Below are 27117 nucleotides of genomic sequence, written 5' to 3' on the forward strand. Positions count from 1 at the left end.
ACACACACATATATACACACACACATAGTCACACACACACACACATAGTCACACACACATACTCTCACACACACACACATACTCTCACACACACACACATACTCTCACACACACACACATACTCTCTCTCTCACACACACACAAACACACACACACACACACACTTGCTATCTTTACACCACAAAAATACTTATTTGCAAATGAATGTATGAGTTTGAACACCTCCAGATGCAAATGTAACTGAGCTTTGCTGAGATCATGCACTTATGACACACACAAAAACTGCATTTAAGGACAAATGAAGAGAGAGGTATATGGAAGCTGCCATGTTTATTTCCTTTTAAACAATACCAGTTGCCTGGCTGTCCTGCTGAGCTATGTGGCTGCAGTAGTGTCTAAATCACACCACACAAGCATGCAGCTAATCTTGTCAGATCTGACAATAATGTCAGAAACACCTGATCTGCTGCATGCTTGTTCCGGGTCTATGTCTAAAAGTATTACAGGCAGAGGATCACCAGCACTGCCAGGCAATGTGCATTGTTTAAAAGGAATTAAATCTGGTAGCCTCCATAGCCTTCTCGCTTCAGTTGTGAATGGGGGTCAGGTTAGGCGATGGTAAAATATTGGAAACTATTACCAATATTTTACAATCGTAATTACATAGAGCCTAATAGTAGAATAATGTTAATTTTCCTGATATTGTACTAGTGGCTATCTCAGCGTCATTTTTATATATGTGCGCATCACGGGGACAGTTACTGAGGGGACGTTTCCCCACTGAGGACACAGACTGTGACAACAACTTAACAGTATGGGGTTAATTCACACAAGTGTGATAACTGCTCTCACAGCAGTTATCACGCAATCTGCGCCGAGGTTTGTGCGCGCGTACACTATTACTCCGCGTGATAAAGGAAGGTTTGCACGTGATCGGCTGCTGAGAGCAGTTATCACACTTTTCTGAATGGAGCCCTATGTGTGTTTGGCCTGGTTCACACAGGCGTCCCGCGGCGTCTCGGTGAAATGCTTCTCTGCAAACGTGCAGAAAAGCATTTGGCAGTGATCAGCGGTTTCACCCCCAGAGGACATCACAGAGGCACGGCTATAAAGGACGCCTCAGACGACAGGAAAGCTTTTTTGCGGAAATGGCAATAAACTATGGTACCAGCACTGCCCATTCCATTTGAATGGGCAGCTCTTAAATGACAAGCGCAGCAGCCATCGTTTAAAGCACAGTAAGCATTCATGTGATGAGGGCATACTTTTACCTCCCCTATTCAAATCTTAAAGCCTTTATAAATGCACTTGTAGGACACAATTAAGATATGTCATTGTGGAGATCGTACAGACCAAAATATTTGTTTTATTAGCATATGTAATGCAGCTGCTAGCAGTCCCGTCACAGCAGTGCTGCACAGCAGGGGAGCCATGCTGCCGCCCCTGTACACGTGCACTGAGCCAGCCCTGTACATTCTAATGCTTTTCCGATACCTGGACATGTAGAGGTCAGAAGTCCTCCGGGAACTGGGAAGGGCAGATGGTGGAAATGTTATATTTGCCTGTAAAGAATCCTGTTTTTGAAATTCTATCTCAGTTGCAGTCTTCCAACCGCCGCACTGCAGCGCTGCGTCCTCTTACACAATTCTCTTTTTCCCTCCATTTTCCATTAGAATAATAATAATAATAATAATTATTATAAAAAATATTTGTACTATTAACCATCCAGTTAGTTGATGAAAGTATTGGAAAATGTTAAGCATTCACAGGCTGTGTTCAGAGTTGCTTTGGATTGTGAATAAGTTACAGGGAACTGGTTTGCAAGCAAAAAAAATGGAGGGTGATTGAGGTTTATGTAGAGCTTGTGTCCTCTCCCAAGGCTGTGAGTTCATAATTGGCACACCTAGCATGCAGCATTCTCTCAGGTGGCCACGGGACCATTTCCACTGGAAGAATAATTCATTCCCTGTTTTGTGTCCAGACAGTCTGATAACGCAGGATTGGCAGAATCAAAACTGGTTCTCAATTGTAAAGCTTTTGGGTGCTTTTCCACACGTCCTTCTTTTATGGGTTCCAGGAAGACCACGTGGCGATTGACCCCAGCTTTTCGATTGTTTGTCCCATCAGAGGCTGGAGGTGTCCCACAAAGGATAGAAGACTGAACACTGCCTTCTTGTGGTGGACTGGGGGTTTGTGGAGGCTTTGAACAACAGGGAAAACAACGGCAAGGAGTCATGTAGAGATAGATGAAGACCAAGACGAGGCTAACCACACAGCCCAAGAGGGTAGTGAGGCCAGTATTGAATGATTCTGCAGGTTTGGGAAAATGTACGGTCACATTGACTTCATGGGTAGCATTATAACTAAGCCATCTGTTCACTGCAATACAAAGGTAGACTCCAGAATTCCAGGGCTGGGCCTTTTGAATCTCTAATGTGCCATTAGGATGAATTCTAAAACTCTGGTTGCTGTTCCCTGGTGGAAAGATAAAGTCATATGCTGGGGAAATCCAGACATAGGTTGTATTCTCCTGTGGCAAGCTGGTATTACACGTTACCATGAGATGCTTCCCAACAAGAACCTTGAGGCCCACTGTGGGTAGTCCTTGGCCCAATCCCAGAGAACAATTTTCAAATCCATTCTCAGACTGTAATATCCGAACAATAGCTCGTGGCTTGCCCATGTAGAGACAAGTATGTTCCCTTGAGAAATCCAGGACGGAGGAGAAGCCACGGTGCTCCCAGTGGCTGAGCAGTATGTAGAGGGCACAGTTGCAGGTAAGGGGATTGTTGTGCAAATACAACCCATTCTTGATAAAGGCAGGAAGTGATGCCACCTCCTCAAATGGCAGTTCTGCAAACTTGTTTGAGGACAGATCGAGAGTGCGAAGATGAGGGTTTGTCAGATTCTGCATGGAGCTGAAGGCAAAGCTGCTCAGGTTGTTCCAGCTCAGATAGATTTTGCGTATGTTACCCAGGTGAGCAAAGGCTGTCTCATCCACAAAGGTGATCGAGTTGTTGTACAGAAGAAGTTCCTCCAGTCTGAAAAGTGGCTGGAAAAGTTCCACCTGCACAGTCTGTAGTTGATTAGATGAGAGATCGAGATGTCTTAGTTCTGAAGCATTACGGAAGGCACCAGAGGGCAGAGATTTGAATTTGTTGTGGCTGAGTCGTAAAATGTACAGATGTGGTATATCGGTCAACCAATTCTCATGCAGAAGGCTAATGGAGTTGTGGCTCAGATCTATGCTGACAGATGTGGCTGGCAGGTGTTTCGGTACTTTTTCCAGGCCAGCTTTCGTACAACTCAGGAGATCCGAGGCACAGATGCATTTAGAGGGGCAGCTGGAAACTGATGTCCACCCTGTTAGCATCTCCATTGACAGGATGACCACTAGACTTTCTGCCCAGTCCCTCCAGCACTGGCTGCTAATCATGTTGTCCAATTAACCCCCCCAGAAGCAGTTTTGGATTCTAAGATCTGGCTGGTGAGCAGGGAACAGTAAAGGTTCCTGTTCTCTTCATGTTGCAGTCAGCTGTAGTGTTCCGGCATTGCGCCTGTCTAGGACGCCGGTATCCAGAATGAAGCCGGACAGAGGATCAGATGAAGAATTTATAAGCCTGAAGATACTTCTTTCCTGGTCATGGCTCCCCTTCTGTGAAGAACATTAACTTCTCAGACAAGGACTGCATCTTTTGTGCAGATCGTCACCTTCTTCCTGATCAATAGTTGGTGGTAAGTGTCTTCATACGGAGAATAGGAGAGCGTGTTCTGATGATGCTACCTCAGAACAGACAGACTTTGTAGAGGGTTGAATCAATGCTGGAGTCCGTTTACAGGCGCTGATTGAAGCTTTCTGTACTGAACTCGTCTCTCTCTCTCTCCCCCCCCTCCACTCTGTAGATTTTCTTCCCAGAGTCATTGGCTGCTTAGGGCTGGTCCCTCCCTGCATAATGTTTTCAGTGGCTCTCTGTCCCCCAGAGTATCACATGAAGTAGCCAGAGACCCCCTGCCATAATCCTATGATGGGGAAATACCACCAGCTCTTGGCCCAGGATCACCTTGTGTTTTCTCTGGATGGTTTATAAGCACAGAGCTGGCTAGATAATGGGGTGGAGTACTTGTAATGGACAATAATTAGCTGCAGCACGTCTGTATGAGCCACGATGGGGAGGATGGAGGCTGTTCTACAAATCTTTTATTACAGTAATTATAGTTGTAATAAAGAATATTAGTCTGTGCTTCTGGTGTTTCCCTCCCAGACAGATCTTTGTTATTGCAGTAGTTATATTGCTGCTTGTTTTCTGTATTGACAGGAGACCGAGTAATAAAAATCTTTTATCGTAGCTTTTGGAAAGTGTGCAAAAAATAAAATAAAAATAGAAATGTGGGATTTTTTTTTTCAGGAAAAAGAAGGGTTAAAATGAGAAACAGGATGATAACAGTCATAATTTGAAGATGCTTTAGAGTGGTTAAGCAGAAAGCATTAAAAATGTACCGTAGTCCAGTGTGGCTGAGGTCTTGAAGGGTTAAGGATATGAAGAACAAACTACTGGGATACAGAAAGGGTGTGCTGAATGAGCAGAGGTAAGGGAAGAGGTTAAAGTGCAGAGTCTGGGATGCTGGAAAGGGTTACTGCTGGGGCGGAGGGAAGGGTTACTGCTGGGGCGGAGGTAAGGGTTACTGCTGGGGCGGAGGTAAGGGTTACTGCTGGGGCGGAGGTAAGGGTTACTGCTGGGGAGGAGGGAAGGGTTACTGCTGGGGCGGAGGAAAGGGTTACTGCTAGGGCAGAGGAAAAGGTTACTGTTGGGGCAAAGGAAAGGGTTACTGCTGGGGCGGAGGGGAGGGTTACTGCTGGGGCGGAGGGAAGGGTTACTGCTGGGGCGAAGGAAAGGGTTACTGCTGGGATACAGGGAAGGGTTACTGCTAGGGTGGAGGGGAGGGTTACTGCTGGGATACAGGGAAGGGTTACTGCTGGGATACAGGGAAGGATTACTGCTGGGATATAGGGAAGGGTTACTGCTGGGATACAGGGAAGGGTTACTGCTGGGGTGGAGGGAAGGGTTACTGCTGGGGCGGAGGGAAGGGTTACTGCTGGGATACAGGGAAGGGTTACTGCTGGTATACAGGGACAGGTTACTGCTGGGATACAGGGAAGGGTTACTGCTGGGGCGGAGGGAAGGGTTACTGCTGGGGCCTAGGGAAGGGTTACTGCTGGGGTGGAGGGAAGGGTTACTGCTGGGATACAGGGAAGGGTTACTGCTGGGATACAGTGAAGAGTTACTGCTGGGATACAGGGAAGGGTTACTGCTGGGATACAGGGAAGGGTTACTGCTGGGGCGGAGGAAAGGGTTACTGCTGGGGCGGAGGAAAGGGTTACTGCTGGGGCGGAGGAAAGGGTTACTGCTGGGATACAGGAAAGGGTTACTGCTGGGATACAGGGAAGGGTTACTGCTGGGGTGGAGGGAAGGGTTACTGCTGGGGCGGAGAGAAGGGTTACTGCTGGGATACAGGGAAGGGTTACTGCTGGGGCGGAGGGAAGGGCTACTGCTGGGGCGGAGGGAAGGGCTACTGCTGGGGCGGAGAGAAGGGTTACTGCTGGGATACAGGGAAGGGTTACTGCTGGGGCGGAGGGAAGGGCTACTGCTGGGGCGGAGGGAAGGGCTACTGCTGGGGCGGAGAGAAGGGTTACTGCTGGGGCGGAGGGAAGGGCTACTGCTGGGGCGGAGAGAAGGGCTACTGCTGGGGCGAAGGGAAGGGTTACTGCTGGGGCGGAGGGAAGGGTTACTGCTGGGATACAGGGAAGGGTTACTGCTGGGGTGGAGGGAAGGGTTACTGCTGGGGCGGAGGGAAGGGTTACTGCTGGGGCGGAGGGAAGGGCTACTGCTGGGGTGGAGGGAAGGGTTACTGCTGGGATACAGGGAAGGGCTACTGCTGGGGCGGAGGAAAGGGTTACTGCTGGGATACAGGGAAGGGTTACTGCTGGGATACAGGGAAGGGTTACTGCTGGGATACAAGGAAGGGTTACTGCTGGGATACAGGGAAGGGTTACTGCTGGGGCGGAGGGAAGGGTTACTGCTGGGGCGGAGGGAAGGGTTACTGCTGGGGCGGAGGGAAGGGCTACTGCTGGGGCGGAGGGAAGGGTTACTGCTGGGGCGGAGGGAAGGGTTACTGCTGGGATACAGGGAAGGGTTACTGCTGGGATACAGGGAAGGGTTACTGCTGGGGTGGAGGGAAGGGTTACTGCTGGGATACAGGGAAGGGTTACTGCTGGGATACAAGGAAGGGTTACTGCTGGGATACAGGGAAGGGTTACTGCTGGGGCGGAGGAAAGTGTTACTGCTGGGGCGGAGGAAAGGGTTACTGCTGGGATACAGGGAAGGGTTACTATTGGGGCCGAGGGAAGGGTTACTGCTGGGGCCTAGGGAAGGGTTACTGCTGGGGTGGAGGGAAGGGTTACTGCTGGGATACAGGGAAGGGTTACTGCTGGGATACAGTGAAGAGTTACTGCTGGGATACAGGGAAGGGTTACTGCTGGGATACAGGGAAGGGTTACTGCTGGGATACAGGGAAGGGTTACTGCTGGGATACAGGGAAGGGTTACTGCTGGGATACAGGGAAGGGTTACTGCTGGGATACAGGGAAGGGTTACTGCTGGGGCGGAGGAAAGGGTTACTGCTGGGGCGGAGGAAAGGGTTACTGCTGGGGCGGAGGGAAGGGCTACTGCTGGGGCGGAGGGAAGGTCTACTGCTGGGGCGGAGGAAAGGGTTACTGCTGGGGCGGAGGGAAGGATTACTGCTGGGATACAGGGAAGGGGTACTGCTGGGGCGGAGGAAAGGGCTACTGCTGGGGTGGAGGAAAGGGCTACTGCTGGGGTGGAGGGAAGGGTTACTGCTGGGATACAGGGAAGGGTTACTGCTGGGATACAAGGAAGGGTTACTGCTGGGGCGGAGGGAAGGGTTACTGCTGGGGCGGAGGGAAGGGTTACTGCTGGGGCGGAGGGAAGGGTTACTGCTGGGGCGGAGGGAAGGGCTACTGCTGGGGCGGAGGGAAGGGCTACTGCTGGGGCGGAGGGAAGGGTTACTGCTGGGGCGGAGGGAAGGGTTACTGCTGGGATACAGGGAAGGGTTACTGCTGGGATACAGGGAAGGGTTACTGCTGGGGTGGAGGGAAGGGTTACTGCTGGGGCAGAGGGAAGGGTTACTGCTGGGGCGGAGGGAAGGGCTACTGCTGGGGCGGAGGAAAGGGTTACTGCTGGGATACAGGGAAGGGTTACTGTTGGGGCGGAGGAAAGGGTTACTGTTGGGGCGGAGGAAAGGGTTACTGCTGGGATACAGGAAAGGGTTACTGCTGGGATACAGGGAAGGGTTACTGCTGGGGTGGAGGGAAGGGTTACTGCTGGGGTGGAGGGAAGGGTTACTGCTGGGGTGGAGGGGAGGGTTACTGCTGGGATACAGGGAAGGGTTACTGCTGGGATACAGGGAAGGGTTACTGCTGGGATACAGGGAAGGGTTACTGCTGGGTTGGAGGAAAGGGTTACTGCTGGGGTGGAGGGAAGAAGATCGGAATGGATGATGAGAATACTGGAGGAAGGGATTAAAGATTCAGGAAATGTTACTGGTGTAGTGGAGGGAAGAGGTATAGGGAAACTGGAAAGTATTGCTGGTTGTGTTCAGGGAGGTGGTTAGGGTTAAATGGGTATGAAAATGGGATATGGGCGGAGCAGAGGTGTAAAAATGGGATATGGGCGGAGCATAGGTGTAAGAATGGGATGTGGGCGGAGCAGAGGTTTAAGAATGAGATATGGGTGGAGCAGAGGTGTAAGAATGGGATATTAGCGGAGCTGAGGTATAAGAATGGGATATGGGCGGAACTGAGGTGTAAGAATGGAATATGGGCGGAGCTGAGGTGTAAGAATGGGATATGGGCGGAGCAGAGGTGTAAGAATGGAATCTGGGCGGAGCAGAGGTGTGAGAAGAGGATATGGGTGGAGCAGAGGTGTGAAAAGAGGATATGGGTGGAGCAGAGGTGTGAAAAGAGGATATGGGCGGAGCAGAGGTGTAAGAATGGGATATGGGCGGAGGTGTAAGAAGGTATAAGAGAGGGTTATGGGTGAAGCAGAGGTGTGAGAAGGGGGTATGTGTGAAGCAGAGGTGTAAGAGAGGGTTATGGGTAAAGCAGAGGTGTGAGAAGGGGATATGGGTGGAACAGAGGTGTGAAAAGGGGGTATGTGTGGAGCAGAGGTGTGAGAAAAGGATATGGGTGGGGAAGAGTGGTGTAAAGGGGATATGGGTGGAACAGAAGTGTGAGAAGGGGATATGGGTGGAACAGAGGTGCTAGAAGGGGGTATGTGTGGTGCAGAGGTGTAAGAATAGGATATTGGTGGGGAAGAGTGGTGTAAAGGGGATATGGGTGGAACAGAGGTGTGAGAAGGAAGTATGGGTGGAGCAAAGGTGTGAAAAGGGGTTTGGGTGGAGGAGAGGTGTAAGAAAAGGGGAGATGTGTGGGGCAGAAGTGTGAGAAGGGGACATGGGTGGAGCAGAGGTGTGAGAAGGGTGCATGGGTGGGGCAGAAGTGTGAGAAGGGTACATGGGTGGGGCAGAGGTGTGAGAAGGGGACACATGGGTGGAGCAGAGGTGTGAAAAGGGGACACATGGGTGGAGCAGAGGTGTGAGAAGGGGACATGGGTGGAGCAGAGGTGTGAGAAGGGTGCATGGGTGGGGCAGAAGTGTGAGAAGGGTACATGGGTGGGGCAGAGGTGTGAGAAGAGTACATGGGTGGGGCAGAGGTGTGAGAAGAGTACATGGGTGGGGCAGAGGTGTGAGAAGAGTACATGGGTGGGGCAGAGGTGTGAGAAGAGTACATGGTTGGGGCAGAGGTGTGAGAAGAGGATATGGGTGGGGCAAAGGTGTGAGAAGGGTACATGGGTGGGGCAGAGGTGTGAGAAGGGTACGTGGGTAGAGCAGAGGTGTGAGAAGGGTACGTGGGTAGAGCAGAGGTGTGAGAAGGGTACGTGGGTAGAGCAGAGGTGTGAGAAGAGTACATGGGTGGAGCAGAGGTGTGAGAAGAGGAGATGGGTGGGGCAGAGGTGTGAGAAGAGGATATGGGTGGAGCAGAGGTGTGAGTAGGGGACATGGGTGGGGCAGAGGTGTGAGAAGGGGACACATGGGTGGAGCAGAGGTGTGAGAAGGGGACACATGGGTGGAGCAGAGGTGTGAGAAGGGGATATGGGTGGAGCAGAGGTGTGAGTAGGGGACATGGGTGGGGCAGAGGTGTGAGAAGAGGATATGGGTGGAGCAGAGGTGTGAGTAGGGGACATGGGTGGGGCAGAGGTGTGAGAAGGGGACACATGGGTGGAGCAGAGGTGTGAGAAGGGGACACATGGGTGGAGCAGAGGTGTGAGAAGAGGATATGGGTGGGGCAGAGGTGTGAGAAGGGTACCTGGGTGGGGCAGAGGTGTGAGAAGGGTACATGGGTGGGGCAGAGGTGTGAGAAGGGTACATGGGTGGGGCAGAGGTGTGAGAAGGGTACATGGGTGGGGCAGAGGTGTGAGAAGGGGTTACAGGTAGAGCTAGTCAGTTGAATTCAAATTGTATGCAGCTGGGAATTGGGTATTCAGGATCAACAGGAAGTGCATTTTATTGGCTACATACATACATTAAATGCATGCAAGTTGTAATGATTTGCATCTCCAGTGACAGGTGCAGTAGCGGTGTGGGGATATATTGCCTGAGAAGGAAAGGGTTACACATGCGGTAGGGAGCCTATGCAGGCTACGCTGTAATGCGAGTATTTCCCTCTCACTCTCAGCTCCACTTTGTGTGGAATTAATGGACAGGAGATGTGAGTGGAGTCTCCCCAGGGCCTCATTTTATTTACTTCTAATGCAGGAGAGACACTCCCGGCCAGAAAGCTGATCAGATTATCCGGCTGTCAGCGCCTGGCGGCACTCCTCGCCCGCTTTCTGTAATTGTCCCTGCTCCCTCTATGGCATGCTGGGACTTGTAGTTCACACTTAGCCTATACTCCCTTCACTTGCTACATTCTGATGAATGTCCTGCCTAGTGCCAGAGAATCTAAGCACTAGGTGATGCTGCTGTGTAGGTTCTCTCTCCCCTCCCAGCAATGCTATGTGTGTGTGGACCACTAGGTGGCTAAAATTTTCAGTCAAAAAAAAATAAACGTTCCTTTCTGTTGTGAATGGAGTAGAGGGAGGACCAGATCATCTGTCAGATTGCCATTACTGCCTACCTCTGTACTGAAGATCATTAATCTCACTTCCTGCTCTCTGTGACTTGATCACCAGGCCAGGGAGTGAGGAGAATATTCGCATGAGGGACGTGCAGACGTGAGACCCCCACTGGTCTCAGACCTCCACTGGTCTCACCTTACCCCATGTTAAAGGAAACCTGAGGTGAGAGACCGCCAGGGCAATCCCAGGATTTTCAAGGGGGGCGGCGATTTCTGAAAGGTCTCCCTCAGCCACGCACAGTACAGTATAATAATATGGTAGGACATCATGCTGGGTATACATAATGCAATTTCCCGTCCGACCGACAGGATCTGACAATTATTTCCAAAATGTCCGATCTGCTCCTGATCCATCCCCATTGTCAATCAGGAGCAGATCGGACATTTTGGAAATAATTGTCAGATCCTGTCGGATCAGGAGCAGTTTGGATACAGATAATAATGAGAACAGCCGACATTGCTAATGATAGGGAAAGTGTAGCATTCACATAGCAGGGCTGTGCTTATACCTGACTCTAAAGTTGGGTACACACCTCAGATAAAAGACTTTGGAAAATGAAAGATCACAGACCAATGTTACCCCCTTCCATGTAGTATGAGAGCCATACCTACACAGTCTATTCTATTGAGCTGAACTCCCCATCAGAAAAAAATCTTTGCAAGATGCTGCACACACAGATGCTGTACACACTCAAAACATCAGTATCTGCAAAAGATCTGTTCCTGCAAAAGATCTGTTCCTGCAAAATGCATTCATAGTCTGAGATCTGCAGATCTCATACACACCTTGTTTAACAGACTTCATCTGCATATCAGATCCACCAGGCTGGATCTTTGGATCTGCAGATGATTGTCTGATCTGCAGATGAAGGTCTGTTAATATACTTTCATTGACTGCATTTTAACATTTAATACAGAGGCTTTTTTTTTTTTTTTTTTTTTTTTTTTGACTGAAAAACTTTTTATTGAAATTTTTCAAACGTACAAAGATATGCAGCAATACATGAAAAATACTCAGTCTATAAACGGTACATTATAAACATACTACCTTATTCCATGTATCTCACTATATCCATAAACTGGACAAGTTTTGAACCTGCATAGATTGATGTAACTTTTGGATTAGCCATCACACCCGTAGCACAGTAATACAGAAGCATGGTCAATCGTGGAACAATATCCCGAAACCTATTGGCTTTGAAATGTATAATACAGAGGCTTTTTTTTGTTTTGTTTTTTAATATCGAGTCTCAAGCAACCAGAAAGCAATCTTTTGTGGCATCAGTGGATCCACATCGGTGCCGGGTAGTCGAGACTCTACCGAGTGTCCAAAACGAAAAAGGCTGCAATTCTACCTTAAAGGACCCACACATTTCAGTCAGCTTGTTGGAGGTTACAGTGTGTCGTCATGCATGATGGGAGAGACAGCCAGAGAGTTGCTAGCTGGTGTTGCTGTTTGAATTTCGGCATAGCCAATTCATAACACCCGAATACTCCCGAGTGCCGCTGTTCAGCACAGAACAAGTGGACACGGGCAGGAGGAGTTCACTCACAAGCATGTCACACTGCGTCTCACATGTCTCTGGTACTTCCTCCTTCTGATCCGACGCTCCTGTCTACCAACGTCTCTTGGGAACACTGTGGAATGCTTGTGTTTTATATGCACATAAAAACAAAACAATAAAGCTGAAAATATGATTGCTATTAATCCTTGTAGCATAGCGATCAAACTGTGAGCCGGACTGAAATCGTTGAGGCTCAGTAAGGATGAATATTTCTCAGTTGTGTGTCTGGTATTGATGAGGAAATTATCAAAAGGTGCCAATCGATAAAAATCAATTCTGTTTTTTTTTCTTGTTTAGACGATAGTTCTTATTTGATCTCATGTGATATTCTGTTCATATATTTCTTGTACGTTCTTTATTTTATAAAACTTAATAAAAAAAAAGGGATTGAAACGAAAAATCTGATTGGATGTGTTGGAAAAAACAGGTGCTTTGAAAATTGAATGGTGTATGGTAGGTTTCATAAAATAATCTAATAGATCAAAAACTTATTTAAAAAATGGAATCGTGTATGGCCACCTTTACTCCGATCTGTGTGAATATTGATTATCTGCAGGTGTATAGCTGCCACCATTACCTCCTATAATGATCTGTGTAATGATTCTCCGCAGAATCCAGCGTGCCACCAGCGTGCTACTGGCCGACCCCTGCTTCCAGCTGCGCTCAATCCAGTACCTGCTGGGCCAGATAGAACCAAACACCCTGGGAACAGCAGCGCCCCCTGCAGACAAGAAGCACTTCTCCCTGCAGGCCTGTAAGTATTCCCTTCCCTGGCTGTCTTGTCTGTCTGTCATTGTGTGACTGTTCAGGTTTATCTGCAGGCAGAGGATCCTTAGACAAGAGTTTGTGTGTGTTTTTGTTATAGTATTAGAGTGATATGGAGTCTGCCATATTTACTTCCTTTTACTTTTTGCCGTAGACCCTGAACATACATGCAGCATATCAGGAGTTTGTGGCATTATTGTCAGATCTGACAAGATAATCTGCTTGCTTGTTTCTAGCGTTATTCAGACATTACTGCAGCCAAATACATCAGCAGGGCTGCCAGGCCACTGGTATTGTTTTAAAAGGAAATAAATATGGCAGCCTCCTCAAGCCTACTTTAACTGCCCCTCAGAGGAAATCAGTCTAATTCCTGCTATTAGCTATTGCTAGTCTAGTCTAATGCCAGTTTGGGGAAACCAATTAGATCATCGGTATCTATTTAGGTTAGGGAGGAAACTAATGTGAACATGGGGAGAACATACAACCTCCATTCACTGTCTTGGCCCCGATTTAAAGAGAAACCGTAACCAAGAATAGAACTTTATCCCAATCAGTAGCTGATACCCTCTTCCCTTTTCACAAATGGATCATCAATGGATTATTGTGGTGAAACCCCTCCCACAGTGTGATGTCAGGACCATGGATCTGACATCACACTGTGGGTGCCTTGTTGCATTGTGGGAAATAACAGCTGTTTAGAACTCCAAAAAAAGCAAGCAGCATCTCCTTCCAGTGACATCACCTGCCAGCAGTAAAAATGTCACCATGTGGTAAATGTCAGAATGTAAATCAGGGAGAGGAAAGATTTTACAATGGGCAAACGCTGACTAAATCATTTATACATAATTATTGTAAAAATGAAGTGCTTTTTTATTACATTATTTTCACTGGAGTTCCTCTTTAAACCTGGGACCCTAAGCTACAAGGGGAGAGTGCTATCCAGTAAGCCACCCATAATGGTGAAGCGATGAGTCAAAGTGCAGAGAGCTGTGATGGAAGCAGATACTGATAAATATTGCCATAAGCAATCAGTAACCCCAAGTCCCCCCCGTTCTTTCTCCAAGTAGTTTTTAATTTTCCCCAACCTGCACCCATCCCCTGGTGTGGCAGCTGCCCGCCTCGCTATCACAGCAGCACAATCCAGAGGAGATGGAGGGGATATTTTATTAATGTGATGACTATATATAGAATGATCTATTTCTGTCTGGAAAAATGACCTTTGGGAGACCCAACTCCCCAGAGGACGTCTCGCTTCCTAAGCCACTGCTGACCTGTCCCTTTCTGTTCCCGTAACCCTTCACTTGCCAGGTTATGTCCAGGCCTGAAAAGGCTTACAGCAGCCAATCCGTTTCTGGCTATTAGTTTTACTGTCCAGCTTTAGAAAGGAGGATTTAGTTGGTTGTAGTGCACCAGAACACTTTCTATTGGAGGTTACTGGTGCCTCGTGTCACAGCGATTTCCCCGACTGAAGGGAGGCTGACATCCTCACAAAGGTGGTGCTGTTAATTCCTCTATCCAGGATAAGATTATTTCATTTTTCACGTGACCAAAATAATAACATGCAGGGATTCTGGGAATTTTCTACAAAAGGAAAGCTCTGCCCTAAATTGATTCTTATTTGATTAGTGTTGTGTGCTGGGTTTAAATCCCCCAGACACCCTTGGGGCAGAGCAGGCTACGGTTGTCTCACTTCCATATATTTCTATGAAGAGTTCATTAGCATGTATGATTACAGTACTTACACATCTTGTGCCCTGCACAGGAATATATTGTGTAGTCGTAGGTCAGTGACAACAGTAGCCTGGATTTCACCTGTAGGTTTCTCTGCTGGTGTCCCAGATAGATAAAATACTGACTGAAAGTTCACCTGAACAGAGAGGGATATGGAGACTGCAATATTTATAACATTTTAAACAATGCAAATTGTCTGGCTGTCCTGCTGATCCTCTGCATCAAGTACCTTCAGGCTTGGTTCCCAATTGCACCAGATCACATGCGACCAGTGGAAGCAGGCAGTGTAGGGTCCACTCTAATGGTCCTCCTGTGGTCCAGCAGGAGCCAGGGGCAGATGGGTTACCCCTATAGGCTATATAGGGAAGGCACCTGCCTGCCTTGGATCATAGCGGACTGCACTGAAGTGCGGTCCGCGGATCTGACAGGCTGACTAGTGTGAACGGCTACTATTTATAAAATGGGATTCGCTGACTGTGATGACCAGACAAAAATGTCCATTCTCTGTTCAAATGGGAACACAGCCTTAGCCATAGAATCTGAACAAGCATGCCGTGCATTCCGCCTGCACACTACCGGCCGTTTCTGGTGACCTGGGCTGAGACGCGGGGGAGGATTTCGGTAAAAAAAGAGTAGAACGGTTGGCATGAGGATTGCACCCAATACCTGCCTGCTCCCCCCGTTTTCATATTATATTCTTAGGCTCTGGTATCCTTTAACCACTTGAGGACCCCTCTCCCCCTTTTCTCCCCACCCACAGAGCTTTCTGTTGGTGGGGTCTGATCGCTCCCCCAGTGTTTATTTTTAATTTAAAATGTTTTTTTTTTTTTTTTTATAAATTCTATTTTTTTTTCCTTAAAACTCTCCCTCCCCCCAGCCAGCCAAACACGGCGATCGGCTGTTCTTGGCTTCAGCCTATGATGAGCCGATTGCTCTCCTTTTTCCCAGGGGGACAGCCTTGTCACACGGCTGTCCCCAGTACAGCGCTGCCTTAGATCGCAGCTGTGTACTATGTTAATAGACGGCTGGGATCGCCGCTGGGAAACTGAAGGCGGAGCTGAGCTCCATCATTTAAGCAGGGATGCATGCGATCTCCTGCAAACCACGCCCCAAAGACCTTCCGCCATTCGGCGTTTCTGGGGCTGCCGCCGCGTCTACGCCCGTTGGCGTGACGCGATTGGCAAGTGGTTAAAGGAAATAAATGTGCCAGCCTCCATATATTTCAGGTGTCCAGGCCGTACACACTGATTTTCACTTTTTCTTCTCAGCAGATTCAATCACTCTGACAAATGTGCTGGGAATCGCCTGCACATTAGGTCGATTTTTACAAACTAAATCGATTGGGGGCCGGGCAAGAGCACTGGTGGATTTAAAGAGAAACCGTGATCAAGGATTGAACTTCATCCCAAACAGTAGCTGATACCCCCTTTCCCATGAGAAATCTTTTCCTTTTCTCTAATGGATCATCAGGGGGGTCTGTATGGCTGATATTGTGGTGAAACCCCTCCCACAGTGTGATGTTAGGACCATGGTTCTGATATCACACTGTGGGAGCCTTGTTGCATTGTGGGAAATAACAGCTGTTTCCAACTGCCAAAAAAGCAAGCAGCATCTCCTTCCAGTGACATCACCTGCCATCAGTAAAAATGTCACCATGTGATAAATGTCAGAATGTAAATCAGGGAGAGGAAAGATTTTACAATGGGCAAACACTGACTAAATCATGTATAAACAATTATTATTGTAAAAATGAAGCACTTGTGTTCATTACATTATTTTCACTGGAGTTCCTCTTTAACCTATTTTGGTTCCTGGACGTAGTTTCTACGTCCAGGAACCATGCGCGCTACCGCGCACCCCCGCGGCCGATCCTGCGCGTGCACGCGCACTCCCGGCCGCGGATTCGGTAGCCAAGGAATCAATGTATCGGGCTACGGAGCCCGATCATTGATTCCTCTCCTCCGCTGAAAAAGCGACAGCTTCTCTCGGAAGCTGAGCTTTTTCTGGCCGTCTTCTTCCTGATGCGTGCGTCACTCTAAGCGCGTGCTACGCTTAGAGTGACGTCATGTAAACAAACTCATGGCCGCCATCTTGTGGCCAAAAAGTAATACTACACCTGAAAAAAAAAAAACAGAATTAACACACATTTACATTATAAATCTATTGTTTACCTCCCACCCTCCCAAAAGTACCCAAATAAAATGTTTAGTATCATTTAGTAACCATTACAATAAAAAAAAAAAAAACAAAAAAACATGTAAATATTTACCTAAGGGTCTAAACTTTTTAAATATCAATGTAAAGATGAAATATTTCTATATTTTTTTTATTTTAAACTTGTAAATAGTGATAGATGCAAAATGGAAAAAATGCACCTTTATTTCCAAATAAAATATTGTCGCCATACATTGTGATAGGGACATAATTTTAACGGTGTAATAACCGGGACATATGGACAAATACAATACGCGAGATTTAATTATGGAGGCATGTATTATTTTAAAACTATAATGGCTGAAAACTGAGAAATAATGAATTTTTCCATTTTTTTTTCTTATTCTTCCTGTTAAAATGCATTTACAGTAAAGTGGCTCGTAGCAAAATGTACCCCCCAAAGAAAGCCTAATTGGTGGCGGAAAAAACAAGAGATAGATCAGTGCATTGTGATAAGTAGTGATAAAGTTATAGGCTAATGAATGGGAGGTGAACATTTCTCACGTGAAAACGATGGAACCTGAATGGGTTAACATAGTGTTGCACTGTATCTAACTGCAGTTCGATCAAATTTTCCATAGATTTCATGTGCTGTGTGTGGTAGGAATCAATCCCTATCCGATAAGATTAAGATCAGAGAGGAATTGATCGTTTCTATGTGTATATGGCGACCTTAACTTCTTAACCTCCTTGCCGGTTATCCCGAGCTCAGCTCGGGGTAACCTGCGCAGGAGGATTTCTCAGGCCCCGCTGGGTCGATTTGCATAATTTTTTTTTGTTACAACCAGCTAGCACTTTGCTAGCTGCTTGTAACATCCGATCGCCGCTGATTCGCCGCTACCCGCCGCGCCGAGCCGCCCCAGACCCCTGCGCAGCCTGGCCAATCAGTGCCAGGCAGCGCTGAGGGGCGGATCGGAATTCCCTGTGACATCCATGACGTCGGTGACGTCATCCCGCCCCGTCGCCATGGCGACCGGGGAAGCCGTGCAGGAAATCCCGTTCTCAACGGGATTTCCTGCATACTCTGATTGCCGAAGGCGATCGGAGTGGGTGGGGGGATGCTGCCGCTCAGCGGCTATCATGTAGCGAGCCCTGGGCTCGCTACATGATTTAAAAAAAATTTTTTTTAAAAAAGTGCGGCGCTGCCTCCTTGCCGGATTTTTTAGACCGGCAAGGAGGTTAATGATCTCGTCACGCCGATGGGCGTGAATGCGGCGGCAGCCCCAGGACCGCCTTACGCCAGTGGGCGTCAAGTCCTGGGGCGGGGTTTTGCAGGAACCTCTCCGTCATCAGTCTCCCAGCGCCGATCACCACTAGGAGACTGTTAGACGATGAAACCGCGTCTATTTACACTGTATAGTGCTGCGATCTAAGGCAGCGCTCTACTTGGGGACAGCCGTGTGACATGGCTGTCCCCTCTGGAGGCACAGAGAACGATCGGTTCTCATAGGCTGATGTCTATGAGAGACGATCACTGTGATTGGCTGGCGGAGGGAGGGAGGGAGATTAATAAAATTTACCATTTTTTTTTCTTATTTTTAACAAAAAAAAATTGTAAAAAAAATAAAACACCCAGCAGGGATCAGAGCCCACCAACAGAAAGCTCTGTTGGTGGGCAGAAAAGGTGTGTGGGGGGGGGGGGGGGTCACTTGTGTGTTGAGTTGTACAGCCCTGCAGCAAGGCCTTAAAGCTGCAGTGGCCTAATTGGTAAAAAATAGCCTGTTCACTTGGGGGGTGTAAGGCCACGGTACTCATGTGGTTAAAGGACACCTGAAGTGAGGTATATGGAGGCTTGTTGGTAAGAAGATCTGGTTCAAGCTCCTTCTCAGGCTGTACCCCTCCTGCGTGAGTGCTGCTAAGCAGGCATAGACGTGTTCGCATGGCTGCCACAGTCGTGCCTGAGGCGGGGCATGGCCCGATGTACCGGAGGGTCCTAGGTAGCAGCAGAAGACAGCCTGGGAAGCCTCTGGAGCATCCAGAGGTTTCCTCTCCTTGGGTATGTATTTGATTCTTACATCTGAGGTTTGGGGTTTGCCTCAGGCTTCCTTTGTGAAATGAAATAAATATGGCAGCCTCCAAATCCCTCTAATGTTTAGGTGTATTTTAACTCCACCTGAAGCTGGTACCAACATGGTGGCTTCAGTCTGAGATTGTTGCAGCAGTGGCCACTAGCCTGCATTGCATTATATAGGTCAGTGCTGGGAGTGAATGCCTCACTTCACTGCTGGCAGCACCTTCTCTCCCCTGAATGGCTTGCGGTGGGCGGAGATTGATGAGATTGTGCTTCCCTCCTGCAGACACAGATTATATCACCTCTGAGGAGCTCAGCAAGGTCACCCACATGCTGCTGCACCTGAGTGAAGAGTCCAAGCAGGCCGCAGCCACCACTCAGGTAAGTGTAAGATCCTCCCTCATGTATTCCAGCATTGCACGGCAGCCAGGGCTCTGAGCGCGGGACGCACTGACCTTTCCTGCTGCTGCTGAAGTGATCAGTTTACTGCAGATTGGCATAAAAATAGTTTTGTATAGAGAATGTGATCCTCGCAGGGGAAGTGCAGCCTGGCCAGATATCTCTGCATTATTAATGCTCCATCTCCTGCATCACCTTCCAGCATCATGCTGGCTGCAGTGCTATGCTGCTCCACTGGAACCCCGAGAACACAGCTTGCTGCTCCCCCATACACAGTGCACTGCTCTCCTTGCACCCCAATATCATATCATACTGTCCCTCATACTCCCAGAGCACACAGCATGCCATTCCACTGCTGAATCCCACATCACAGCATGCTGCTCACCCCTAATCCTTCAGTACACAGCACTCTGTTCCCCTTGGGCCTCATACTGTATATAGGATACTGTTTCTTCTGGGCCTAATTACATAGGGTACTGCTTCTTCTGTGGCTGGATAGTGTACTGGGCTCTGATTTTGACACATGAGACCTGGGTTTGGGTCTTCCTGTTTGTAAGCCAGCACCTATTCACTAAGGAGACCTTGGGCAAGACTCCCTAACACTTCTGCTGCCTATAGAGAGCATCCTACTGGCTGCAGCTCTGGGGCTTTGAGCTTTCCAGGAGAAAAGTGCAATCTAAACATTATATAAATATTATATATACTACATAACAATTTGTTCCCCCTGCACTACACCTACATGGCGCTCTGTTCCCCCTGCACTACAGCTACAAGCTAGTCTGCTCCCCCTGCACTACAGCTACAAGCTAGTCTGCTCCCCCTGCACTACAGCTACATGGCGCTCTGCTCCCCTTGCACTACAGCTACATGCTAGTCTGCTCCCCCTGCACTACAGCTACATGCTAGTCTGCTCCCCCTGCACTACAGCTACATGCTAGTCTGCTCCCCCTGCACTACAGCTACATGCTAGTCTGCTCCCCCTGCACTACAGCTACATGCTAGTCTGCTCCCCCTGCACTACAGCTACATGCTAGTCTGCTCCCCCTGCACTACAGCTACATGCTAGTCTGCTCCCCCTGCACTACAGCTACATGCTAGTCTGCTCCCCCTGCACTACAGCTACATGCTAGTCTGCTCCCCCTGCACTACAGCTACATGCTAGTCTGCTCCCCCTGCACTACAGCTACAAGCTAGTCTGCTCCCCCTGCACTACAGCTACATGGCGCTCTGCTCCCCTTGCACTACAGCTACATGGCGCTCTGCTCCCCTTGCACTACAGCTACAAGCTAGTCTGCTACCCCTGCTCTACAGCTACATGCTAGTCTGCTCCCCCTGCACTACAGCTACATGCTAGTCTGCTCCCCCTGCACCACAGCTACATGCTAGTCTGCTACCCCTGCTCTACAGCTACATGCTAGTCTGCTACCCCTGCACAACAGCTACATGGCACTCTGCTCCCCCTGCGCTACAGCTACATGCTAGTCTGCTCCCCCTGCACTACAGCTACATGGCTCTCTGCTCCCCCTGCACAACAGCTACATGCTAGTCTGCTCCCCCTGCACTACAGCTACATGCTAGTCTGCTCCCCCTGCACTACAGCTACATGCTAGTCTGCTCCCCCTGCACTACAGCTACATGGCTCTCTGCTCCCCCTGCACAACAGCTACATGCTAGTCTGCTCCCCCTGCGCTACAGCTACATGCTGGTCTGCTCCCCCTGCACTACAGCTACATGCTGGTTTGCTCCCCCTGCACTACAGCTACATGCTAGTCTGCTCCCCCTGCGCTACAGCTACATGCTAGTCTGCTCCCCCTGCGCTACAGCTACATGCTAGTCTGCTCCCCCTGCGCTACAGCTACATGCTAGTCTGCTCCCCCTGCGCTACAGCTACATGCTAGTCTGCTCCCCCTGCGCTACAGCTACATGCTAGTCTGCTCCCCCTGCGCTACAGCTACATGCTAGTCTGCTCCCCCTGCACTACAGCTACATGCTGGTCTGCTCCCCCTGCACTACAGCTACATGGCTCTCTGCTCCCCCTGCACAACAGCTACATGCTAGTCTGCTCCCCCTGCGCTACAGCTACATGCTGGTCTGCTCCCCCTGCGCTACAGCTACATGCTAGTCTGCTCCCCCTGCGCTACAGCTACATGCTAGTCTGCTCCCCCTGCGCTACAGCTACATGCTAGTCTGCTCCCCCTGCGCTACAGCTACATGCTAGTCTGCTCCCCCTGCGCTACAGCTACATGCTAGTCTGCTCCCCCTGCGCTACAGCTACATGCTAGTCTGCTCCCCCTGCGCTACAGCTACATGCTAGTCTGCTCCCCCTGCGCTACAGCTACATGCTAGTCTGCTCCCCCTGCGCTACAGCTACATGCTAGTCTGCTCCCCCTGCGCTACAGCTACATGCTAGTCTGCTCCCCCTGCGCTACAGCTACATGCTAGTCTGCTCCCCCTGCGCTACAGCTACATGCTAGTCTGCTCCCCCTGCGCTACAGCTACATGCTAGTCTGCTCCCCCTGCTCTACAGCTACATGCTAGTCTGCTCCCCCTGCACTACAGCTACATGCTAGTCTGCTCCCCCTGCTCTACAGCTACATGCTAGTCTGCTCCCCCTGCTCTACAGCTACATGCTAGTCTGCTCCCCCTGCACCACAGCTACATGCTAGTCTGCTCCCCCTGCACCACAGCTACATGCTAGTATGCTCCCCCTGCACCACAGCTACATGCTAGTCTGCTCCCCCTGCTCTACAGCTACATGCTAGTCTGCTCCCCCTGCTCTACAGCTACATGCTAGTCTGCTCCCCCTGCACTACAGCTACATGTTTGTCTTAATGCTTGTTAGATGGTTTACGCACAACTGTATAGCACTTTGCTCTATTTGCACCCTGGTATGCCATTCTGCTGTTAAGGTATTTTGTTCCTCCCAACACAGTTTGTGAAATGCTTTTTAACTTTTTTTTTTCTTTACATTTCAGCCAACCAGCGAGGAGGATTTATGCCCAATCTGCTATGCTCATCCCATTTCTGCCATATTCAGGCCTTGTTCCCACAAATCATGCAAGTGAGTATTGAGAAACAAAAGCCGCATTCCTGCTACTGGTGCATTATGGGCTATACTGCACAACAGACAAGTATCCGAGCACCTGGCCTCTGCATTCCTAGGACAAGAACCATTGCTTGATCCACTACTAGCATGATTCCAGCAGTCTGGATGCTGCCACTGCCAGTCATGTTGAGCTACTGTTTCCTGGACCAAACATGGCGGCATACCTATGGGTATAGGCTCCGCCCCCGAACCCTGATAGGACAGTTCACTAATAAAAGCTCAGAACCCACCCCCTCCAGCCATTCTTTTTTTTTCTGTCCTCGAACGGACATGTTCACTATTTACTTTTTCTTTTGTATTTTTTGCAGAATTCCCTCCCTCTTGTGTGATTTGTTATATCCCATAGGTATGCCGCCATGTTTGGTCCAGGAAATCGGAAAATTGTATACTTACCTTCCGTAATTTTCCTTTCCTGGATCAAACGATGGCGGCATACGAATCCCTCCCTCTTGTCCATTCGAGGACTGATTTTCACCAGAATGGCTGGAGAGGGTGGGTTCTGAGCTTTTATTAGTGAACTTTCCTATCAGGGTTCGGGGGCGGAGCCTATACCCATAGGTATGCCGCCATCGTTTGATCCAGGAAAGGAAAATTACGGAAGGTAAGTATACAATTTTCCGATTTCTTTGCATTTGCAATATTTAGCAATGCAGAACGTTTTGCGTGTCTAAACTTTTTGCAATAAATATATATATATATATATATAGTATGTACCAGGCTGGCTGTTAATAGGCATGATCAATGATATGCATATAGTTCCGGGTTCATGCAAATTTGTTCCATTTTCAAACTGCAAACAGCTGCATAAAAATTTACATAGTCGGTTAAAACATAGGTGGGACTTGATTGGTCAAACTGCCTATATTTGCATAAATTTGCATCTCATTGATCATCCCTGTCATTTGATCCTATGCACTGTTTTGTGAGACATCAGAAAAAAAAAAACATGAGTGTAGGAGGAGACATTGAGGCCTCGTTCACATTGCATTCTGTCCGTGTTGGGCGGGTTTTGTGTTTTTTTTTTTTTACAATTCCTGGCGCGTTTTTTTTTGTAAACCCTTTTATAAACTGTTTTGCCAAGCGATTGCGGTTTTTCACTGACGTCAGTACAGGGATACAATGTATTGGAATACAATACAATGTATTTATTCTTGAAACTGCGAATGCAATCGCTGCACAAATCGATTTTGTGAGCGTTTTGCGTTTCTCCTATACCTTCCATTGAGGTGGAATCTTCTCAAAATTGGTCCATGCACCGTTTTACTGAACGAACAGCGCACTACCTGTGCTGATACGAACATTTTCATAGACAGTCATTGCATAAGTGTTTGGCAGGTGCTTTGTAAAATTGCCTGCGTGTGAAAAAAGAACGAAACCGCCTTCTGTGTGATCGAGCCCTGAAAAAGAGATTTTTCTGCATCCCTTTAGATGTGCAGCTTTATATACTGATACACAGAAGAGAGCCCTCTAGTGCAGGGGTCAGGAACCTTTTTGGCTGAGAGAGCCATAAACGCCAAATATTTTAAAATGTATTTCCCTGAGAGCCATACAATATGTTTCAAACTGGGACAGTGCACATGTGCAGCAGAGGGCTCCCTTCTCTGTTGCCATAGTGATGTGTACACAGTTGATCCTCCGGGCAGTGTAAGTGTCAGACACTTCTTCAGCTTTTCTTGGGTTTCAGCAACATCCCCGAAAGCCAGACAGGAGAAATACCAACTAACAGCTTGTACATTTAGCTAGCTGACTTGGTGGTTGATTCACTTTGTAGGATGAGATTACCCGCTCTTTGATTGACCCAATAGGCTGCCTGTCACTTGGCAAGCAGCCTATTGGGCCAAAGTCACTGGACCTGAGAGGATCCAGGGTGGGACAATTGGAGCGAACGTTAGTTTTGGGGGTAGCGCGAGTAAGTTGGTAGTGCATGCTACAGTAGTAACATGCCTACTTTTAAAATTTTACTTGTGCTGCCACACTAAGCTGCGCTGCTTGAGCAGTGTAGCTTAGTGAATCAACCCCTACTGATTAGTCTGCAGCAATCAACAGAGCCACATCTGGCTCCTGAGCCATAGGTACCCTACCCCTACTCCTGCTCTAGCAGCATGCATGCACATCTAATGGGATGCAGGAAGCCTTTACTCATAGACTGCAGCTGGAAGGGCTCAAGCAGATACTGAAGAATCACAGCTTGCTCCCTGACTTATTCCACAGCTGGTCAGATATTACTAAGCAGGGCTTTAGTGAATTGCAGCAACATTTTTACTGCATGTGAGAAAGTCTAAAATACTGAATGTGGTATTTTACCAACTATTCTTTTTTTTAGCCAAACAGCGCTTTGCAAATTGACCCCCATATGTATAAGGATCTTCAGGCACTCTCCAGGGCTTCACTTGAGGTCATTCTCCTACCTCTGGAGAAAACATATACACGTTGTGTTCATAATTATTCAACCCCCACTGAAATTAAGTGTTTTGGCCAGTTTGAACATTGATTTTAATCATTTCATTCATCTTGATTACAATTAAATCAAAGAGGTACTTATAAGTCAGACAAATATAACAATCTTTATAATGATATAACCATAGATGACTTTTCTGTGCTCACATCATTATCAGTTTTATGTAACCCCCAAGTGATATTCAATCTTAGTACAACGTCCTTTTCCAGTAATAACAGCTTTTAAACGTGAAGCATAGCTTGACATAAGTGTCTTGCAGCGATCTACGTGTATCTTAGCCCATTCTTCATAGGCAAAAGCCTCCAGTTCAGTCACATTCTTAGGCTTGTGCGCTGCAACTGCTTTTTTTAAGTCCTACCAGAGGTTCTCAATCGAATTTAAGTTTAGTGACTGCAATGGCCACTCCAAAATGTTCCAGCCTTTAATCTGCAACCATGCTCTAGTGGACTTGGAGGTATGCTTGGGACCATAGTCCTGTTGAAAGGTCCAACGTCTCCCAAGCCTCAGGTTTGGGATGGACTGCATCACATTTTCTTCCAATATTTCTTGGTACTGAAGCTTCCCTTTACCTGCAGAAGCAAAACCGCCCCAAAGCAGGATTGACCCCCCGCCATGCTTCACAGTAGGTAAGGTGTTCTTTTCTTCATAGGCCTTGTTCTTCCTCCTCCAAACATAGCGTTGATCCATGGGCCCAAACAGTTCTTCTTTTGTTTCATCAATCCACAGAACACAACCACATTAGTTTTGGGATAGTGTTCTGTGGACTGATGAAACAAAATTAGAACGGTTTGGGCCCATGGATCAACGCTATGGAGGAGGAAGAACAAGGCCTATGAAGAAAAGAACACCTTGCCTACTGTGAAGCATGGTGGGGGGGGGGCGCAATCATGCTTTGGGGCTGTTTTGCTTCTGCAGGTACAGGGAAGCTTCAGTGTGTGCAGTATCGTGAATTCTCTTCAGTACCAGGAAATATTGGAAGATAATGTGATGCAATCTGTCACAAACCTGAGGCTTGGGAGACATTGGACCTTTAATCAGGACAATGATCCCAAGCATACCTCCAAATCCACTAGAGCATGGTTGCAGATTAAAGGCTGGAACATTTTGGAGTGGGCATCGCAGTCACCAGACTTAAATCCGATTGAGAACCTCTGGTGGGACTTAAAGAAAGCAGTTGCAGCGCACAAACGTAAGAATGTGACTGAACTGGAGGCTTTTGCCCATGCTATGCTTCACGTTTAAAAGTTGTTATAACTGGAAAAGGATGTTGTACTAAGAATGAATATTCGTTTTATACAACCCCCAAGTGACAATGATGTGAGCACAGAAAACACTCAATTTCAGTGGGGGTTGAATAATTTGGAACACAACTGTATGCCTTGAAGCTCAGGCTGTTGCACTTTGAATACTTCACCAGCTTGTGAATTCTCCTCTGATCTGTTTTGTTCTGTGGCTCCCCCTGCAGGGCGTGCATCAACCAACATCTTATGAATAACAAAGACTGCTTCTTCTGTAAAGCCACCATCACAGGCGTAGAGGACTATGAGAAACCGCCGGCCACCTAGCACCTCGTCCCTCAGCGTGCAAAGATGAGATCTGCCCGTTTACAGCTTTATTTTTTAAATGTTATTTAAATGTGATGTTTCTACGCTCCCAGCCTCCCCGAATATGATTGGAGGATCTGCTTGCGCTGCAGCCTATAAAGGGAGTGGTGTGTGTTGTGTGTAAAACTGTATTAATCCTCACACTACTGCACCGGACTGGCCCTTGCCACACAACTGCTGCATATCCTCTGTAAACACGCAGCCTGCTGGATCTACCAGAGAGGATTCTGGGAGACTTTTTCCTGCAGCAGAGTTTACAAAATGCATTTATATCATTTATATTTCAGAGGTCAGAGTGGAGTATTAAATTATTTATCTGTCTTAATAGTGTGTCAATGGAAACAGACTTTATTGATCGTGCCCCATTGCAGATTTCTTAAGATAGTATATGATTGCGCATTACATTACAAGTTACGCAAGACGGCAGCCTTCTGGCCAGAGATGCTAATAAAACACACTGCTGTATTTGAATGTCCAATTCCAAGCATGCATACAATTTGCAGGCAAGCCAGATTTGATTGCATCTCACTCACCTTCTCTGCTCATGCCAGATACCTTCCTCCATCCTCAATATCTACTAGTCATTGCACCTGTTTGGTAGTCCTGGAGGCATTTTGTCCATCAGACACTTCACACCAGTGTGGAGCTGGGTACACGTGTGAGATAAGGCTTTGCAAAACGAAAGATCACCTGCTAACAATCTTTGTAAAATTAACAAAAGACTAGGGGTAGCTCTTACTAAGTAGTTACTTAGAATTGAAATGTAAATTAGCCAGCACTGCCCGCTGTTAGACAATGCATGCCATTTCCGTCCCATGCTTCCTTCAACGCGGAAGGAGGGAAGCATGGATGTGACGGATCATGAACTGATTGCATCATCTAACAGTGGCGGCATGGGTAAGTAGACACCCCTCCTGCGGGCAGAGCTGGCCAATTTTAAATTTCGATTCAAAGTACCAACATACTCATAGCTACTCGGTAAGAGCAACCCTACAAAAGACCTCCAAGGATAG

General features: G+C 48.0%; 2 protein-coding genes across 4 annotated transcripts in view; one reads left to right on the forward strand and one right to left on the reverse strand.

The window, feature by feature from the left end:
- RNF123 (ring finger protein 123) overlaps nucleotides 1–26429 on the forward strand; it is a 119116-nt gene extending 92687 nt beyond the window's left edge. For all 3 annotated transcript variants that reach the window (XM_068252920.1, XM_068252921.1, XM_068252922.1), the window contains exons 36-39: nucleotides 12428–12570; nucleotides 18824–18918; nucleotides 21912–21997; nucleotides 25966–26429. In XM_068252920.1, the coding sequence (XP_068109021.1) occupies nucleotides 12428–12570; nucleotides 18824–18918; nucleotides 21912–21997; nucleotides 25966–26065 (424 nt within the window). In that variant the 3' untranslated portion in view covers nucleotides 26066–26429. The remainder of the gene's footprint in view (nucleotides 1–12427; nucleotides 12571–18823; nucleotides 18919–21911; nucleotides 21998–25965) is intronic.
- Nucleotides 1922–3434, reverse strand: AMIGO3 (adhesion molecule with Ig like domain 3). The gene has a single exon (XM_068252737.1). The coding sequence runs from the start codon at nucleotides 3377–3379 to the stop codon at nucleotides 1922–1924; it is 1458 nt and encodes a 485-aa protein (XP_068108838.1). The 5' UTR covers nucleotides 3380–3434.
- Nucleotides 26430–27117: the final 688 nt, after the last annotated feature.

The sequence above is a fragment of the Hyperolius riggenbachi genome, chromosome 9, assembly GCF_040937935.1.
Source record: "Hyperolius riggenbachi isolate aHypRig1 chromosome 9, aHypRig1.pri, whole genome shotgun sequence".
In the NCBI taxonomy this organism is placed as follows: Eukaryota; Metazoa; Chordata; class Amphibia; order Anura; family Hyperoliidae; genus Hyperolius; species Hyperolius riggenbachi.

Coding starts and splice junctions, on each gene's coding strand:
- AMIGO3 (XM_068252737.1), bottom strand. CDS start 3,379: ATGGAGATGCTAACAGGGTGGACATCAGTTTCCAGCTGCCCCTCTAAA.